Source organism: Coturnix japonica, chromosome 20 (assembly GCF_001577835.2).
Source record: "Coturnix japonica isolate 7356 chromosome 20, Coturnix japonica 2.1, whole genome shotgun sequence".
NCBI lineage: Eukaryota > Metazoa > Chordata > Aves > Galliformes > Phasianidae > Coturnix > Coturnix japonica.
The window spans coordinates 2,683,943-2,704,183 of NC_029535.1; the positions used below are offsets into that span (position 1 = coordinate 2,683,943).

Below are 20,241 nucleotides of genomic sequence, written 5' to 3' on the forward strand. Positions count from 1 at the left end.
ACCAGCGCGTGGGCTGCAGATGGAATGAAGGGATTATCATAAATGCAGCCAGACAATTCGGAAGAGTAAACCTCTCCAGCCATGGTGCTGTTCTGCCTCTCTGTAATTTCAGTTCTCCTAGCACAGCGCTTTTTCCAGAGCAAAAGGCAGAGCTAGGGAGATGGTGAGAGACTTGCTTTATGGCACAGAAAGAAGAGGAAATTGGGCTGGTTTAATTAAAAGTAGCCTTGGTGCAAAAGAGGAGAGAGGTGGTGAGCGGTATTTCACTGGAAAGGTCAAACAGTGGAACAGAAGATGCTGACTTTCCTCAGTACCCACCTTGATTCAAAAGGAATTGCAGGAGCTGATGTTGATGCAGGTTGAGGGTTGGTTTTTTTTTATTCCTCATGAAGGATTCACCTTTATGTTTCAGCTTTTTCTCCTACATCAAAAAGATGCGTAGCTTAGAAGGGGAGTGAATGGTGAAGTATGTCTTTTATCAGGCACAACCCTCCTGTTGGATAAGTCTGCCCCATTCCCACTCTGTTGGGGATCTCTGATGGTGTTTACAAATGATGACAGACCAGCTGCCAGCCCTTATCCTTGGGATTTCCATTTTCTTCTTTTCCCACCCACAGCTTGCTTGTATTCCAGAGCTGAAGGTGCCGCTTCTCCCTGCTGCCAGAAGCATCAGTGTTTTGCACCTCTTGAAAAGCATGGTGTGTTCTCCCTGTGTAGTCCGGCACCTATTGATCTGCACGATGGAATAAAAACTTGTTTCTGTCTGGAAACTGGCTTAATTTTCAGGGAAATACTCAAACTCAATGAGAGCAGATGCAGATACACCCAGCCCTTGTGCAGGCCCTGATTCATGGGAGGGCATGGTAGAAACCTGCTGGGAAGGGCCTGCCCCACTCTCTCCAAGTCCAGTAGGTGGCTGAAGAACTGCTTTGGCTCTTCTTGTCCTTGAAACTTACTTTCTTCAGGTCCCAAGACAAACCAACCATCACCGAGACCTCAGTCAGCGATGCCTGTTTAATGCTAAGCGACATCAACACAAAAGGGTTGTGGTGGTTTTTTTTCCTCTAGATCAAACAGATGGCAGGTGGTTCAGGAGGCAAAAAACACCTCCAAGCACAAACATTAGCTCCTGTTGCAGCGAAAGCCCTATCTGTCTGCACTCATTATCTTTAATCTGCCAGCACAAAATAACATTGAGCTGGAGAGATAGGAACTGGGCCTATTCCACGGGGGAGCAGCAGCTATTATGTCTAATCTGTGTTGCAAGCCAGGTCAGCCTTATGGAGATGGCTGAGATAATGGAACACGGAGCTTTGAAATGCCCTCTAGTTCTATGTTACTTTTACCACATTTTTTTCTCAATAAGATTAAACGGGGAATTTAAGGCATTTTAAAAAAAGTACTGTGTGTGTGTGTGTGTATATGTGTGTATATATATGCATACATATATGCATACATATACATAGGTCCATCTAAAAGTAATGCCTCCTATTTATTCCCATGGAAACTGCAATTGGTATGAAGAGCACGATAACGCTGTTTGATACAGCACATTCTCGGCTACAAACCACTATTTTTTCAGCATAGTCACCACTATTAGCTGTGCTTTTTTGCTACTGATGAACAAGATTCTGCATGCTGTGCTTGTAACAGTCTGCACCAGCAGAGGTAACACGCTGTTGCTGTCTCCACTGCTGAAATGCACTACCCACCACCTCGCTGTGCTCACATCCACTGCTTGATCTCCATCACTGTTCACCAAGTGTCAATGAATGTCAGTGGGTGACACTTCTGCATGGAGGAATTCAATTCCACCCCTTTGCTTCATAAGCAATTCAGTGTCAGACAGTATTCTGTCAGACTGCCCCTCTGCTGCCATCTATCACGAGGCAACAAAATAGAATGGGATATTGGTGGGGAAGGTTCAACCTCTGCTGCCATCCCACCAACATCTGCTTCTGATAGGCCAACATCATGAAAATAGGAGGCATTATTTTCAGAGCATGCCTTATAATTCAGGTAAATAGATGCAGTGTTCTGGTGGTCTGAGCATGGAAAGAAAGCAATTTGTTAAGTATAGACTGAAGGCCAGAGCCTATAACTATTTTGCTTTAAGCACATGAATCCTTTGGTCATTAGACCCCGACTCTCAGTGCAGTTGTCTCTTGACAACTGTATATGCTTTGTACTGCTAACCCATTTCTGTTTGGAGTTCACTGGTACTGCTGGGGGTTGTTAGTTTAGTTTATTAGCTCAGCTGCAGAGGAACATTGGGTTATAGTTGGAACTTTAGTCCAGTGGGGATAGGATCAGTCTTACTTTTAATTACCTTTTTCTAGTGTCCATTCCACTCACGATAGAGCTCTAATGATAAAGTTCTAATGATAAACGAATGCTTATATGAAAACTGTGGTTCCAAACAGTGTTAGCCAAGTGTGAAATCACTACATCTTGTTTCCTGAATTTCAGGGTGGGAGGACCATGGTAGGCTGGTAAATCTGGGTGTGAGAGTGCAATACAACGTGGAGAGACTTATCAGCCTTCTTGATGAAACAGATTGCATTACCTCTGGCTCTGTCTCAGCAGGGTTTTTTCATAGCAACTACAGCAATTAACATCTTCTTTCTTTGCTTTTTTTTCTTTTTTTTCTTTTTTTTGACAAATTTGACTGAATTTTGATATTTTCAACTGGAGCGAACGTAGGCGAAGAGTTGTTTAATTTAAATGAGTGTTAAAGAGCACACGAAAATAACTTCAAAATGAAAGATCTGGTGTAATAACTTTGCAATATGAGAGACTATTTCCTCAAGTAGCATCACTTTCATAAGCTTTATTTGTGTGAATGCTTTCTTGCAGATGTGAAGAAGCTGATTTCTTTTAATGATTGTATTGATGGAATTGCAGCCCAGTATTCATAATGGGCTGGTTTTTGGCTCTTTGAAATAGCCAAACATATTGCAGAAGATGACATTGTAGAAAATCTTTATTTCATATTCTTTTCCATAAAAACGTTTATTGAAAGCTGACCTTAACTTCAGCATATTGCGTCCAACATGGAGCTGTATGGAAATAGTTGTAACCTTTAATTGATTTTAATGGCTTAAAAATCAGAGCTCAGATAGAGAGAAAATTGCAGAACAGTGTATTGGGTCCCTATATGTACATCCTAGATGGCTGTGAAACCCAGTTCATTATGCTTTGTAGATTAGTTTCAGAGCTTCTGATTACAAGTGCATAGGAGGTATTAAGGGTGAAATTTTGGAGCGTATGAAGCCGACAACTCAATTCTCAGGAATGTATCAGCACCTGAGCATTTTATTACAGGGTCGCAAGAGGAAACTACTGAGGGAATGTTCAGCATTGCACTGAAGTTACATGGTGTTGGTAGGGGTGGTGTGTGCTCAGAACAATGAGCTTCTGTGTCTGGCCTTGTAGGATCACGGAATGGCTTGGGTTGAAAGAGATCTCCAAGCCCAACCCATTGCAGCCACCTACCCAGAGCGCTGCTCAGGATGGAGCTTCCACAGTGTCATTGCTCTCTGAGTGTTATGCATTTGATTCCTGTGAATTTAATTAGTAAATCAATAGTGTTCTAATATTTTTGAGAGATAGTGAGTTTTTCTTGAATTTATTACAGAATCCCTTCTGTACAAGTTCTCCCGGACTGGAGGCACACTGCTTTTACTATTCAGTATTTTAATTCCACTTCTTTATTTGTTACTTTAATTTTTGAGTGAGCTCTATGGAGACCTGGTGGATTTCTGTATGGCACTTCTGGCTTCCATTGATTTTAACCCAGAGGGTGGTGACGCACTGGAACAGGTTGCCCAAGGAGGCTGTGGATGCCCCATCCCTGCTGGCATTCAAGGCCAGGCTGGATGTGGCTCTGGGCAGCCTGGTCTGCTGGTTGGCGACCCTGCATATAGCAGGGGGTTGAAACTGGATGATCTTAATGGTCCCTTCCAACCCAAACCATTCTGTGATTCTATGAATGCTTATCGTGCACCACATCTAACCATGTCCTATTTCATTATGGCAGGAGAGGGTTCCATGCTGGCAGAATAAAGGCCCTGAGTTGTCATGTTTACGTGCAGGTATATTTACAAATATGTTTAAATTGTTTTAACCTGATTTAATGGAGTCACGAATGAAATGATGGTGGAAGGTGCTGGTGTAGGTATACATGGTCTGATTTCTGTGTTGCGCTACATTCATACCGTCTGCCCATTGAGGCTGTGAATCAGGTTCCTGAGGGGGTTTGTGGTCTTAAGAGAACACGTTTTTACAACTTTGGCAGCGTGATTAAGAGGAAAGAAGAATTGGTTGTTGGCCCAACTAAGTATCACACCTTTGCTCCTGTCCGTGTGTACTCAGTGCCTTTTGATCGTCTCTGCGCAGCATTAACTCTCACAGATCGGTCAGACAGTATTTGGGTTTGATTTCCATGTGTTTGAATAACCTTTTCAGAAGTGCTGCATCTGCTGATTCTACGGAAGGGATGTACCAGGGAAAATTCAATGCATAGCGCACATTGGCTGCTGCATGCCCTCGGTCTGAGATAACACAGTGTCAGGATGGCAAAGCCTTGCATCTTCATGCTTTGCCTTTTTTTGTCTTTCATCTTTGAATTAAGACAGCTATTAGGAGGAAACTCACTACCCTTTGGTGGTATCTTGATTCCTGCTGCCTGTCAGATAGCCTGAAAATACTGTGTGCATTTGAACCAGAAATGAGAAGTTGCTGTTCTCTGTGGGGTGAGTTACAAAACTTGCTCAAAATAACCTGCTGAAAATGCATTGTGGCATCAGTCTGTGCTAATTGCCACTGGGTTTTATTCCCGGGGTGAAAATATTATTGGAAATAGTGCACAGTTGATAATATATTGGTGTGTTAAATATTAAAATCAAAGGAAGAAATATTAGATCTTTATGTAGTGTGTTTAAGAAAATTCATTACTAAAATGGCCCGAGGGGGGATGCCAAACTGCTGAAGCATTGTTTCTTTTAAGCTTTGATAAGTCAAGTGAGGAGATCACTGTAGGGTTAGGAAGAAATCATTGGCATACTGTGTCATTGTCAGGGATATAGTGGAGATGCTCCTTGATGGGAAGCGCCGTGTCAGCATACCAAAGTGCACAGACCAGATGTGGAATGCTTTATGGAAAACTCTGATATTTCCTTCCATATCTGTGCAAATCATACACTCCAAACTGGAGTCTGGACTGAACACACAGCTCGATTCTGGACAATTGCTTCCTCAGCCCATCCTCGAGCAGCATAAAAAGAAATCAAGAGCAGGGAAAGCGAAGTCTGCCAGAGCTCAGAGATCTCTCTCAGTAGCTCAGAGACAGGGCTGTGATTTGGAACGTTGATTATCGCACTTGTGCTTCCACACTGAATAGAGAACTCATAATTGAAGAGATTACCTTGTAGATGATGATAAGAGCACATTTTCTTCCTCTGCAGACAACATTTGTGCTGTGGCGGCCATTATGGCTGCTGCTTTTATCAGTGATTTAGAACGGAGCTGTCAAAAACTTTAAAAAGCTTCTATTAAAGTAATGTGGTTTTATCTATATAAAACCTGTGAGATTTATCAGGGAAGCCTGGTTTGGCCTCCTTTTCTAATAAGAGCGTGCAGCTGCACCTCGGGGCACAGAGCTCTCCAGCCTTCGAGGAAGTCAGGCTTCTGATCAGTGCCAGATTGAGAATCCCTGGAGAGCTCTCAGGAGAGAGCAAAGCTGTGGATATGTGGAAACCAGTCCTTCATTGCCATTCATGGGGACAGTGCAGTTGCTGGTTTGCAGTGAGGTGGTTTGGAGTAGCTTAGCACGAGGACGGCAAGACCCCTGCTTCTATTCCCCTGCTGTATGTGGATTTGATGGCAGTGTTTGCAAATGTGGCTGGATATTAAAAATTGAAAGGAGGTAGTTAGTTTTACTGTGTCGTCTTCCAGTTTATTGGCACTGAGGTTGTTATACGGAATTGGTAGTTCCAATGCTCTGCTTTTGTTGTCTCTTTTAATATAATTTCAGTGTATGACACCGAAACTTTCTTTTATCCAGCTGGGGCATTTTCAAGCAATGTATTGATTCCTGCTATGAAAGCAATGTTAGTTGATACTGGCTGGAAGCGATAGCTTTGAAGCATGAGAAGAGGAGAGCCCCAGGAGATCAGTTTTACTGCCTACCTGGTAGCCAGAATAAGAGCTAATAGAATAGCTTGGATACCTCCTCTGTATTTCCATTGCCTCTTTTCTTCCTTGCCTTTAGCTCTTCTTTTTGGGGAAAACACTCCTCTTTTATTTGCCTATAATCACTGTGCTGTGTATTGCAAAAACAGCTGGTCTTAACAAGCTGCAAATGGTTGATCATGCTCCACATCCCAACAGAAGTGTGGCTGCAGCTGGATCCCCTCTGCAGGCCCAGAAGGGCAGCTCACGCTCACAGAGCTTATTTTGAGCTACTGCCTGACTGTAACCCTAGGGGTCACAATGCATCACGGCACATTATCACTTCTTGTGAGCTTCTGCAGTAATGCAGACAACACAGCCATCATTTTGGTGAGTAATTGCGTGCTTGCTATCCACAATTCCCACATGGATTTTGTTTGGTTGGAGGACCACTGGCTTTTTTGTTCCCAGAGTGATAATCTTCAGTCCAGAGTGATCCTTGAGAGTGGCTGCTCTCTTGGCCACTTGACCACTAGGAAATAACAGAGAGCCTAAGGAAGGAGTGAGGCTGAATGATGAAGGTCACCGAGTCGAGCAGGTACAACACTAAGAGGTGCCAGCGCTGTGTCAGTCGTCGGTGTGAGCCAGGGCACAAAGGGAAGAATGCAAAGTAATGCCATCTGTAACTCATTCTGTGTTTCACCAGGGAGCAGGGTTTTTTTTTAGACAGAGGGAATAATGACAGCGATGCTGGCTCAGTACTTGTTTCATAGGAAAAGGTGACGGTATTTGATTAGATTAATGCTGTTTTTAACTTGCACACAAATGAGACATCTATTAAATTTCACTTGAATGCTCCTGAAGGAGCCATTGTGCTTCCAGAGATGTCTGAATAAGATTCCAAAAGAATAAACATAAAAAATAAGTTAAAAATCCAGGTTGTTAAAGGGGTGAGTTATCGCCAGGATAGGAAGAAGTGTGCACTAATGGCTGAGAGGCAAAAGAGTATCTGTTACAAGGTTCTGTATGCATGTGTTGCTCGTGATAAAGATGAGCGTGTATGGCAATGTATTAGGTGTGAGAGCAGTCAAGGCAGAAACTGAGAATGTCTTCAAAGGTAAATACGTTCTCTGATTATGGAAGCAGTGCAGTTACCTGGCCATTAATGTCCTTGGTAACTAACCCTTCTAAACCAGAGAGGTCTGTGGGCTCCCTGCCTGCATGTGGGCATACTGAGAAGAGCGAGGTTGTCCTTTCCATATAGTGAGTATGGCAGAAAGGAAGAGAGAACTTGTGGCCCCTATGAGCTGAAAAGAGAATTAGATTTGTGTGTATGTGTGTGTGTGTGTAAGAGGAACATCATCTAAAACCAGCAGAAACAGGCATGTATCATTGTATGCAGCAGGAAGCAGGCAATTTTTAGGTTAGAAAGCATATGGCAAATCCCCACAGAAATGTCCATCACAATTCAAAGTACTTCTGTCAGCAAACAAAAGCTTCCTTGGATTTTTGTCAGCATTGTGGATTATTGCTGCCAACGTGAAGGGTCAGAGTAAGACTCTGCATATAGTCTGTTAGCGAGCAGTGTCCCCAAAGGCAAACTACAACTCTGCAGCTGAGCTTGAGGTTGAAGTTAAACACACTTCTGCTTAAAGCTGCTACTGTGTCCTCAATGGTAATCCCTGAAGTGTTGCTGGGAACGTGCTTATTTGTTTTAGAAATCAGCAAGGAAATACCAGAGAAGTTTAAAATATTCTATTAAAGCCTCCAGTGAGCAATAGGATTGAGGAGAGCCTTCCAAAGTGCTTGCCAGGATGTCATTGAAAGCTGTGTCCATATGTCTGGGTGCTCCTGCTGCATTAGCAAATGTGAGTACCATCCTGCATAAGGACAGTTTTAATAGCAAGCAATTCATCCATCGGTCATATTGGTAATGATGATTTGCCTTTGGGCCTGGCCCTGCTGTGCTCATTGCTTCACTCTCACCACGGAGCGTGCCAAGTACCTGCAGCCCTGGAGTAGTAATATGTTCTGAACATGAACTCGGTTTTGTTTTGCCTCCTGTCTGTGGGAAGGGCCAGAACTTTGCTCCACAGAAGCGCTGATGAGCTGCTGCTCTGCGAGATGATTTCCTGAGCAGTCTTCTTGCAGAAATGAGCCTGTGAAAGCAGGGACAGGGATCTGCTGCTGGCTGCCTCCAATCTTCTAATCGATCTCCCCTGTCCAGGTAAACAAAGAGCAGCCCCGACACAGGCAGGTGAGGGCAGCGCTGTGAATATCCTGACAAAAAGTGAAATGACTGCAGCGCTATCTCTCTTTGTCAAAGGGGTGAGTAATGTTAAGCAGGCACTAAACCTGCCGCAGCTGGAGCAGCATTGAACTAAAGGGCTTTGTTAACTGTCTTTGGAAAGAGAGAGAGGGAAAAAAATACAACAAAATAGGGAAAAAAACAAGCCCAGTGCATTTGAATGCAACCTCCTTGAGCCTGGAATAGCAAGCTAGAAATGACAAGGTTGCTATTACATGTCATACAAGGCAAAGGCTTAGCGTGAATCAAAAAGGATTAGGGTTTCATAGAGCTAGAAAGAGTATCAAGAGTTGTTGTTTCCTGAAACAAAAATGACTGGGAGAGAGATGAAGCCACCTACCACGTATGCTGCTCTGCAAGCACACCTTTCAGTGATGCAAGGTAGGAGGAGACTTGCCAGCAGGAATCACTGCTAGAGACCTTTTCATCCAGGATGTATGGCAGTCTTAGAATCTTTTCCAGTCATCTAAACTGGTTCCTGCACCCTGAAACTATCCAAAACAGAGCTGGTAGTTCTGCTTCTGTGGATGCTCCCCTCTACTGCAGTCATCTCTTTGCCAAGCAAAGTCTTCATGTTTCACTCGGTGGCTGGAATGGAGGGAATGTTCAGTACATTAGAAACCTGTTACTGACTGGATCCTGTAGTAGGTACTTCCTTTCTGAAGCGTGGCATGACTGAGATCTGTTCTGACTTGTTCACAAAGGTGTAATTCTGCTAAAGCAATAGAGCAAATGAAGCAGCACCTTACTTTAGAAGCAGCTTACAGCAGCCATTGCCTCTGTTATTGGTGTGCCAGAAGCTGTTTGCTATCTCACCTAATGTAACAGTGTTTTGTTACTTTGCTGTATACTTCACTGTTGGAAATGCTCTTTATGTTTAAGGATTTTGGGACTCTAGTCTTACCTTCCTCTCTCCCCTCTTCTCCCAGTGTCTATCAACTCGTTGTCAAGGAGGAGAAGCTACAGAAAGCTCGCAGAGCTGCAGACATCATGAATGCTTCTCCATCCAGTGAGCTACAAGAACGCCTCCAGCCTTGACTCACCTCACTACTTCGCAGCCGAGCTGAAGCCCATCACCTGCCTGTCACACAGCCCTCACTGTGGGTGACAACAAAGACCCTACAATGGCTACTGGAATGCTCCTCTTTCTCCCCTGAAAAGCTACAGCATATACTTCCAGGCTCTTAGCAAGGCAAATGGCGTAAGTGCAGAGAACATTGCCTGTATCTGTGCTATATGTCTACCTCTAGCCTCCCTCTCTTTCTCCTCCCTTCTCCATCAAGTGACAGTTTAATTGCAGATTATCACTTTCTTGCAGAAATCTAATGGGAGTTATACATGCCACTACTTGTCCTTCACTCAACTTTCTTCTGGCCATTTGCGTATCAGCTTGAGAAACGTTGTAGGGGGGTGCCAAGCGATGGAAAGGGCATATGTTGGCATGTGGTGTATGAAGTGGATTGTTTGTTATCGTTTTATTGTATTAATGTCTGAATAGAGGCTGTTGTCCCTTTTAAGATGTAATTGTTACATCCTTGCAATCGTCAGTTCACAGTGATTTTAGAGGAGAGATGAGATGAGAACTACCAAAAGCGATTAAGTTGGGGTTACTGGTAGTTGCATTTGGTCATGCCGTAGTTTAGCAGTGTGGTGAGATTTTCACCTTGACAAAATGCAAGTTTTATGGCAAAGGGAACTTTGTGCCTGTCTTTCTTACTCCTTTTGGATATAATAGACTGTATTTTTTAATATATAGTTATTTTCTGATATCAAATTTAAACTGGGGAGACTGCATGGAAAACGTAGTCTGCCCCTTTTTCAGACTCAAATACCACACACATCATGCCCCAACAGATCCACTCATAGGAAACTGGAGGGCTCTTTCCCTCTTAATTCTTCTGAAGGTAGTTTGTGACCTAATGTCCTCTTCCAGTCTTCCTACTGGGCAGTTGTTTTCGCTGACTGGTGCTATGGCCTCAGACCCAATCTTAAGTAGTCATTTGCTAAGGGCTGCTCTGCCCCTGACTTCCCCAGTTGCTTTTGGTTATCACATACATGTTACAGGTTACTCCAGCTTCCTGTGGAGACTTACAGCATTGACACACAGTCAAGAAGTTAGCTAGGGGGGTGTTTTTAGTATTTTTGCCATTGCTTTCCTGAATCCAACTTTTACACGTTCTCTAATACATCGCCTCTGAAAGAACAAAATTAGAAAAATCAATCACAGATGAATGGTAAAGGCTTTGATCTCCACCTGGGATAGTGACTGTGATACCCAAAACGGAGGCGTGCATCACAGAGGACTGTCCGTCCTTTAACAGGCTGGCAATGCCACTGAAGGTTCTCAACGTGTCATGCTGTTTTACTGCCTTCATTTATCACCATTCTGCAGAGTGTGGCTGACAAGCACAAATCTCTTCAGTACTGTGCTGCTTTTCACCTTGCTTTCCCTTCTAGTTGCTACAGTTTCCATTCAGCACTCGTCAATTAATTCAATTTTAGATTTGGCTCTATAAAGGAAATTGTGAAATATATGTATATCTTTCTCTGTGTCTAGTTAGTTCCCCCTTATGTGATAGTTAATTGCTAGTGAATGGGTCCCCAGGGATGGAAGAAACTTTTATTTGCTCAAGTACAATCTAATATGCCATAACTGGGTAATAAGCATGGAAATGTGGGCTTTCCTTGGTGTTCTGGAGTAAGGCAGCAGTAATGTGCAGCTCCTGCTTTTTCTGGAGCTCTGGAGCTCAGTACTCAAAAAAGTAGGTATTACTTGGGCTGCTCAGAAAGGAAACTAAAAGGCCTTTCAGAAAGAAGTAATCCAGAAGGTCTGTATGCAGCAATCCATAGCTTGTGGAGGCATGAGAAGCATTGAATTCATGTCTGAGCAAGCAAATGCCTCGTATTAATAATTTACATTAGCACATTATGTGCTTATGTATCCTCAAAGTGCAGTGTTGCTAGTAAAAGACATAGGTGAATTGTCCAGGAGTGGAATATGGATTTTAAGTGAGTAGCCATGGAACTTGTTTTGCCCTGATAGAATCCTTAAGGCACGCATTTCAAATGTTAGGGTTTGATTTGCCTCTGAGGTTTTGCAGCTGTAAATGTTTTCTTTCATACCCAGAACTGTTTGCAAGTATAATTTGTTTTTAAGAGTTCTGGGTGTTCGTTTCTATCAACAGCCTGAGGCAGCGCGGTGGTCTTCACGAAGCCTACCAAAAATTATGGCTGCAGGAAGGCATTTTTGGATAAGGCACATCTGCAGAATATCTGAGGCAGTAACAATTTAGCACAATTACAATCCAGCCTTATGTTCCTTCGCACATGAAAAACTTAACAGAGCATCGCCGCTCATTTTTTAATTAGGACATTCTATAGTTTCATTAATCACTGACAGATCTGGAACAATGAAACTTCGTTTGCACACCTGGAACTTGCGATGAGAAGCCTTCGTGCAGTGAACCATAACGTCTTCTTTAGAAACGGAGGGCTCCAGGGGGAGCTTAATTTGAGGAAACATTCTGTGTTTGGTCAAAAAGCTTGATTAGGAGGAGGTAGTGATGGTAGAGGAATTCTGCATTGTTATTTTACATCTCCTCTGTATGTGGAGGGTTGTGCTCATTTGGTGTTCTTGTCGGCTCTGTAGCCATTAGCCGCGATTGTTGCATTGAAAGGGACATAATTAACAGCTGGATGCAAAACAAGCGCAGCAAATTGCTTCAAAATCAGATCTCGAGCTTTGCTGCCTTCTCTTGTGCAGTGTGGCTCTTGTTTTTTGACAGCTGGAGTAAGATAGCTCTGGCTATCTTGATGAGTTCTGTGGGCTGTTGTGTGAAGCTTGGTCAGCCTGGTACTGCTTCCAGACAAGGGTATGAACAGAACATTCTGTTCATGCTTCCGAACTGTGTGGATTTTCCTCCTAGGGATAGTTGAAAAGCCAGATGCTGAACTGAAAGGTGTCAAAGTTTAACAGGGGGAGGTGGGGGGAAGATATAAAAAGAAAACAAAAGCTCCAGGTTTTATAACCGGCCAGTTGAGAAACACAATTAGTTACTGATCATCTGGTAGGGACAGCTAGTGCAAGAACTGACACAGAGGGAAGAGCAGACAACTGGCTTTGCTGTGCTCTGGCAGGAGCTTCATGCCTGCCGTCCCAGCCAGGTAGATAAGTGACATTTGCTGGTTGTCCTGGTGCCACCTGCTACAGATGGCTGCTGGCAGAGCATGATGCTTTCTCGGTGTGTAGAAGCCTCTCTGAAATACAGCGCTGTGGTGCTTCTGAAAGGTACGGCCTGGGTGGTGATATTATCCTTATGCAGAATTAATAATCAGAGTTAAATATTGCAGATTTTGTTGTCCCCAGGTTCTTTATCCAGCCCACCGTTGCTGGTGGTGCCCAGTTAGTGATCAGCAAACCCGCTCAGGAGGGGAGAATTCCTTGGCTCCTGGGATGCTGTCTGAACTTCTGAGCAGCTCAGAAAACAGAGCTTCCTAAAAATCCTTTCTGTTGCTGCTGTGCTTTACGTCATTGAGTTAAAATGAAAGCTGTAATGGCACAGTTTCAATCAATAACCCTTGGCCATTTTTCCTCTAAATGGGAGATGAGGCAGGAGGCTTTGTGGCACAGCTGGAGATGATGTGGGGGATGCTGCCAGCTGCTCCTGCAGCAGCCTGGTGGTCCCAACAGGTGAATGATGTGTTCAGGCCAGCTTTGTGAAAAGTGGCAGCACAGGAATCAATGAGAATATTATTTTTGAAGGAATGATGGACTCTACAGAGTTTCTCATTGATTTTTTTTTCCTCTCTAATGACTTGTACTACATGCACAGTCGGGCAGCTCATTATTATCTGGGGATTTCAGGCTGGATTCCTGGTTGCTAACATGTCTGCTCACATAGTTAAGGAAGATTTTGGAGGTGTGGACAGAGCTGCCAGTAGGAAAGTGACTTTAGTCCTCGTGGAGATGGCTCACAAAGAGCCATTGATGTACCTCACTTCAGCAGAAGCCTTATTATGAAAGCCAGTGTGCTACTAAAGCTGCCTGCATTGGTTTTGCAAACAAACAGCTGTGAGGACCTCAGTGTTCTGTGATTCCAGCTGTACCATTTTGTTCAGTGATGTTTACTGCTAGTTACTGTCGTGCTGGTGCTCCTGGGCAGCAGTAAAGCAGCTGTGGATACACTTCACTCTTGGTAAGCCCTTGTTTCCATGTCTGGCTGGCCTTCCTGAGCCAGAAGACATGAACCTGAGCACTGGTATTCCTATTCATGGTATGAATAAAATCATCTAGTCAGCCTCAAGTTTGGGAGATACAGATACTGAATAAATGAAATATCCTTGAAATCACTTTCTGTTGTAAATAATAAAAGCCTGAACCACTTTGTTAAAGCTCACTTCTCGAGATAACACAGATACTAAAAATAGCCGATAATAGGAAAGTCAATACTGTATTTAGCTGAGCCTCCTGGAGTACAAGCAGTAGAAATTACAGGGGAGTCCATAGACTCTGCACACTCTGTGCATGTCATTCATTTTAAGGACAGCAAACAAGTGGTCTTGGTGGAATAACAAGGAGACGCATGGGGAAAAACTGAAGAACAACAGCAGAAAGTTCCTTAGGATTTTCAGAGGATGGAAGGGCAGTTCCTATCCCATGGGATGAAGCTGCCTACAAGTGTGCTCAGTACAGGCTTGGGACATGAAGTGCTATGGCTGGTGCCAAGTGGGAGGTTGGTGGTTACCTGACTTTGCAGCAGCAGGAGTTAAATCTGCCTGTCCCCAGGTGGGTCTGTCTGGTGACTGGGGGCAGCAGGTACACAGGTGCTGCACTGTTTAACTAATGCAGGGTCATAATCAGAGTAAAGGAAAGGGAGAGAAAAAAGAAAGAAAAGATGGGTGTGAAAACAGATGGATGAAAAAGCTCCGCTTATTTTATTGTTCATAGTCTGTAAACAGCAAGCTGTCATTTTAATATAAAAGGAAAAAAAATCATTTGGCCTTTTAGGTTGTGAAGATGCAGCTGTCACATAAACATATGTCCTCCTGCCCTCGTAGATCCTTTCTGCAGAAAATTGTTCCCATCCAAGTACTAAAACAAAGGAGGAACCTGTCTTATAATCATCCGGTGCACTTCAGTGAAATGCCCATTTTGGAGCCTAAATAATGAGTGGATGGCATCAGCTTGCTTGCTTTGTAAAGGAAAGACTGTTAAAAAGAAGGATAATTCATTGTGATACCAGAACAGGCTCCTGGTGTGTGGATGTAGCCTTGAAATGAAACAGTTGTCCTGTACCAGGGTCTAGGTTAAAGCATCCCTGCATTGTTCTCTTACTGCTTGAACGTAGTCTGTGATAGCATAGCCTGGCAGTGCCCGGAGCACAAAGCAGCAGTGATGCTGGGATCTTAGGCTGGGTTATTTGTGTGCCTGTGGCCATAGTACAAAGCAGACATCTTACTGCAGCTGGTGGGAGCTCTGATCATGTCTGTGGTTGGGTTTGGAATGCTTCTGTGGTACAATAGAATGGGATTCCTGTATCAGAGTACTCGAAAGAGCACATGGATACAACCAGGAGACTGAAATTTAGGGAAATTGGTTATTTTAAGTTTTTTGTTTCATTATTTTTCTTGTAATGCCTTCAAGCCATCCGCATGTGGGGTATTTATTCTCTTTTGCTGTTGGTTAAGCAGAAACATCTTTACACTGGTAAACACCTCATCTGAATCCAGAAGTTTTTTTTCAGAAAGCAGATGTGATTATGGACAAATGGTTTCACTGTTTAGAGAAGAACTATGTATTCTGTGTATTGACAAAGGAGTTCAGGCGAACGATTGTCAGCATTAATCAAAGAAAAATACAGTAATGGAAGGAGGTCTCATTTTTTTTTTGTGAGACATCAAAGAGAGGAGCAGTGGGTTGATCAATGAGGTGGTCAATGGAAATCAAAGGAATAATCAGCCCTCATCAGGAGTAAGGACTGAGCTGCTGTCTTTAGGCTCCAGCATCCCTAGTAGCTGATGCCTGGTGGCTGTGCAGGTTTCTTTTATGTTTTTCTCCTCGGAAGGCACCATTTGAAATGAAGTCCAGATGTCTTGTTCCTCTGGTGATTGATTGCCCTTGCTTTTGGCAGTGTCTGATCACTGTCTTCTAATAACTACAATTGTCTGGGCTAAATTAGTAGATGTAAATGCAAACAGAACACACTGCATCCTGTCTTCTCAAATTACCCCGTGGGGAGGGCAACGTGCGGGAATATGCACATGCTCAATGAGATCAATTACAGCATTGTTAACAAGATTTGGGGGTTTTGTTTTCTCACCTCTTCTCTGCACTAATTTCTCCAGCCTTTTGTTGCACTTCAGAGCTGGCAGAAAGCAACAGATGCACAGGAGAATGTCTCACAAGTGCATGCAGTGTGTGCCAGTGTCCACCTACTTTTAGCCTGCAGCAGTACTATCTGGATATCAATTATGTTTCACTCGTCATTGCTGATTTTCCAGGTCATCTTTGCGTAGATTGTGAAGTGCATCAGATGTCTTCTGACTCCCTACATTATCCGCTGAGGCTGTGCTCTGAAAATAAAACTGTGTTTTTCCTGCCTTATATAACATCGCTAGTAAATAGAGATTGTTGGTTTCCAGAATAGCTGGCAATTCAGGCTGATTATACAGGAGGCAGCGATGGCCGTGCAGCAGTGCTCTGCAGCTCTGTTGGCTTTGTGGTGCCAGCAGTTGTACAAGATGTGCAGAGCAGCTCTTTGTGGGCGAGAGAAGTTTGTGCACCGAGATACCTCGGGTTTACTGGAATAAGGAACAGTTCAGTGAGGGCATGAAAAGGGAGCAGGGTGAGCTGGTGCTGTGTTTCCCTGCATGGTGTCTGCAGTTTTCCCCTTCCCATGGGCAGTGCTGCAGCTGAGGAGGGATCGTTGCAGATGAAATACATTTTCTGTACAGCCTCCATTGAACTGCTTAAGGATGGAGCAGGCTGCTAAGCAGTGCATTTGTTGTTTCCAGAGCCAGGCAGCATCCATATTAATGTGGCATTATCACACGCAGTAATTTATGCAGTATTCATTACACCTGAGACATGCACAAGAGCATGTAAAGTCATAAAGTGCTAAGAACACCCTGCAGCAGATTACTGTCTGACAAAGTTTCTTAAGCAGAGGAACACAGAAGATTTGGTATGATGATCACACATCATGCAGAGCAATCCCTGCCAGTAAGGGCTGTGGATGAAGGAGACATTGGGATACCAGGGTTTGTTTTCGATGGAAGTGCTGCTGTATCTGAGCCTTTAGCTAAGCCAAAGAACACAACGCTGCTGCTCAGCTCCAAGCTCCTGTTTACACAGATCTGAGGACTCCGAGGTGCACTGAACAAAAGTGTTGGGTTTTATCCCAGCTCTGCAATGAAAAGCTGCGGTGCTCAGGGTTGTGTTTGAATGGCTCATTTGGCAGAAGTAGCCGTACAACATGCTGTTCTGCTTCACATACATATCAGAGGGCTGGAATATGCTGAAATATTCCAATGGCTGCTTAGGTGTCTGTTTGCCATGTGTTTAAATAAATACCCAATTTGCAAAATATGCGGTAATGGTGCGTGAAAATTGGATGTACAGTTGCATGTACTTTTGACCCAAAGCTTGTCTGCCTACCACAGAACAGGCCATTTAGCTGGTAAATTCTATTAGTAAATCAGGCAGTTACGTGGTGCCTGTAACCCACGTTGAGTATGGAAAAACACGCGACTTCCCAGCAGTCAGGGAAGCAGCTGTATTGCAGACCCATTAGTATGGAGTGTTTGGTGCCATTCAAACAGTTGGTGGTACTTTCAGAGATGAAGCGTAAGAAAAATGCTCATTTGTTTTACTGCCTTTTGGTAAGAAATGCATTTATTGCGGATAGGACAATTACACACCTTGATGTTTTTCTTTTCTTTCTTTCTTTCTTGATTTTTTCCAGGAAACAAAAATCAACTGTGTCCGGCTGGCAACTAAAGGTACGTTGGGTTTCCTTTCCTTGCAAAGCGCAGCACCAGTAACACAAAAGCTGCAGTGGTGACACAACTAGATTACAGTTACTGCAGTTACTATTTGGGGAGAAGCTTCTTTTTAAACAGTTTTGGTTTTCTTAAGGAAGATATCAAAGATAGAATGAGAGTTTCCAGAACCACTTCGCTCTATGTGTAGGCCCTGTTGTTTTTCAAGACTGGGTCTCTCTCTTTGTGTTTTCTGCTTTCCCTTGTTCTATCAACAGCTTTCCTGCCCTGAGGACTGCTCTTGCTATTGGCAGAATGTGATTGAAAAAGCTTCCTACTAAGTTCATTCTCTCTGTAACTGCGTAGAGGAGATAAGTAAAAGGAGATCTCATGCAAACCTGACTTTTAATGGGTTTTGAAGAACCTGACCTTGAACGCAGTGGGGCACAATTCCTACATCACACCATTTCCATGGTATAATGCATAGAACTAGTGGTGAATATTTCTTATTTTCATCGCATTAAGTTCAGAATAGACCTAACATCATCACTGAGCAAACCCGATACAAATGATTTAGCACGATGTTAAGATGCAGTGCTTTGATCCCCAGGATGCTTCACAAAATGTGGCTCTTGGGGAACCAATGATGACAATGTCTGGGTTACTACTTCGAGTTTAGAGCTGCTTTTAACAACTCTTCTAAGGACTTCGAAGTCACCCCAGGGGGGATACTTTGCCAGCAATGGTGTCAGTAAAGCAATTTACTTGTAACACAAACTGAGTAGCTGTAAAAAGTCTTCCTCAACACATATCTGGTCTCAAAATGGGTTGTAAGGAAATGGTAGGGTTATTGCCATGGGCCATGCTGGAGGTAACTCTCCTTTTCTAACGCTCAGGAAGGCATCCTGTGCCCTTGCTTTGCTGCTTTGTTGTAACATGGAATAACTCCATTACTGCCTGTGCAGTCATCCTGAAGTTGAAAAGAAATGGGCAGAAACCCACAGCTGCTTTTCTTTAAGGGTGTGAGGTGCAGGTGCTGCACAGGGTTCCTACCTGCAGCTGCTGTCAGAGAGCTGGTGCTGCAGGTTGGCAGGGCTGTAAGGAGTTGTGTCACCACTGGCAGCCAAGGAAGAGACATTTCTCCCCTTCCCTCCTTCATCTGTGGCTCTGGTGGACCCTGAATCCTCCCGTTGTTTCCTATTTAAGTGTTCCTGTGTTAATATGCTCAATATAATAATATTGCATTCTCTGGTGCTAGCAAACGATTCTGTGTCTCGAGTCTCCAATCTCCCATCTGTTCCCCTGCAGTTTTTTTAGCCCATGGGTAGTGGTGTGACCCTCGTGGATATCCACATCTTCCTTTGGCCTTGTGGTGGTAGAAAGATACAGAGCAGGTGTGGGTGATGTTTGGATGAAATGAGTCTCCCCTGGGTTTTCCCAGAGCATGACTGGAGGTCTCTTCATCAGCTCAGAGAAATTAGGTTGATTCAGTTTTGGAATCCTAGAGTTTCTTCTACTTCAGTGGTTCCTATTTTTGGTGTTAGAAGAAAAATGTTAAATTAGATGTCGTGCCAACTAGAAGTATATTTGCTCTGTGATTATTGTTCAAATAGAAACACCTTCGTAGCTCAAAAAGCCCCATTCTTCTGTGTTCTCTTGGTTTGCACTGCCTGATTTGAGTACTGCTGCAAAGATTCATGTGTTTGACCCTGAGCTGCCTTCTGCAAATGGATTTAATTTGTGTTAACCTGTTGGGTCACCAAGAAGAATCGGCAGGCTGCCTTTACTCTGATGCTCTGAATGCCTGCTCCTTTTAAAAAGTGACCTCTTCTTAATATTAAGTTGATAAGAGAGATCAGAGAGATGGGTAAAGCCAGGGGATGCCGAGAGCTTTTTGGTCATCTTACACTTTAGGCTTTTTCTTGATTGACGTGAATGGGAAAGGGCAAAAAATTATGGTAGCACTAGTGTTTATTACTATCTCGATGGATATTGCTTTTGATTTATAGGCACGTCTTGTTTTGTATACATGGAATGTGGAAATTCTTTTTTCCTTGTTTTTTTTTTTTTTTTTTCCTTGTCCTTGCTCTGTGATGTGCAATTTTGTATTTCTCAATGCCTGACCATTGGCAAGGACACTGCAATGTAGCTGTGGCTACTTTATGCCACTTTTGGCTTTTTAAACATACAGTATTGGCTTCAGCACACAAGCAGTGTAGCACCACAAGTGAATTCATAGTCTTTATCATTTAACAGTCTATTTACAGTCCATTGCTGGCACCTGTGATGTATGGGCAGCTGAACCAAAGCTAAACAGTGGTTCTGTGGTTTGGAGATTTGCCATAGTTGAAGATTTCCATATGTTATAGGGCTGAATTCAATCTACATTAACTCTTTGTGGACAGAAAGGCTCAGCCACTCTACATCCATCCAAGCTCCTGAAGAGGGATTTCACATCTCCCCATCTCTGCTGAGGGTGGCAATAGACAGAGACAGTCACAAATCTGTAATAATGTTGTGACGTGGCCAACAACTCATTGTTGGGATGTTCTGTTTGACCTGTTGCATCTGTGTCAGCTTCTGTCTACCCATTAGTTTGATTACCTTTAGTGGCATTGCCCTGTATTTGCCTAATCGTTGTCTTTCTGAGGATGGAAGGAGCAAGTCTTGAGTGTGCCTCCAACTAAATGTTCTGAGCTGTAGCAGGGATACCAGAGCGGTGTCCTCTGTAACAGCAAGGAAAATGAATGTCTTGGAGTTAGGCTGAAATTGGCTTGGCTGAT

At 43.5% G+C, this 20,241-nt stretch overlaps 1 protein-coding gene across 1 annotated transcript in view; it reads left to right on the forward strand.

The window, feature by feature from the left end:
• Nucleotides 1–20,241, forward strand: part of PTPRT (protein tyrosine phosphatase receptor type T) — a 143,008-nt gene that overhangs the window by 44,550 nt on the left and 78,217 nt on the right. The window contains 3 exon segments of the mRNA XM_015881395.1: nt 9,409–9,483; nt 9,485–9,680; nt 17,443–17,479. Coding sequence (XP_015736881.1) covers nt 9,409–9,483; nt 9,485–9,680; nt 17,443–17,479 — 308 coding nt within the window.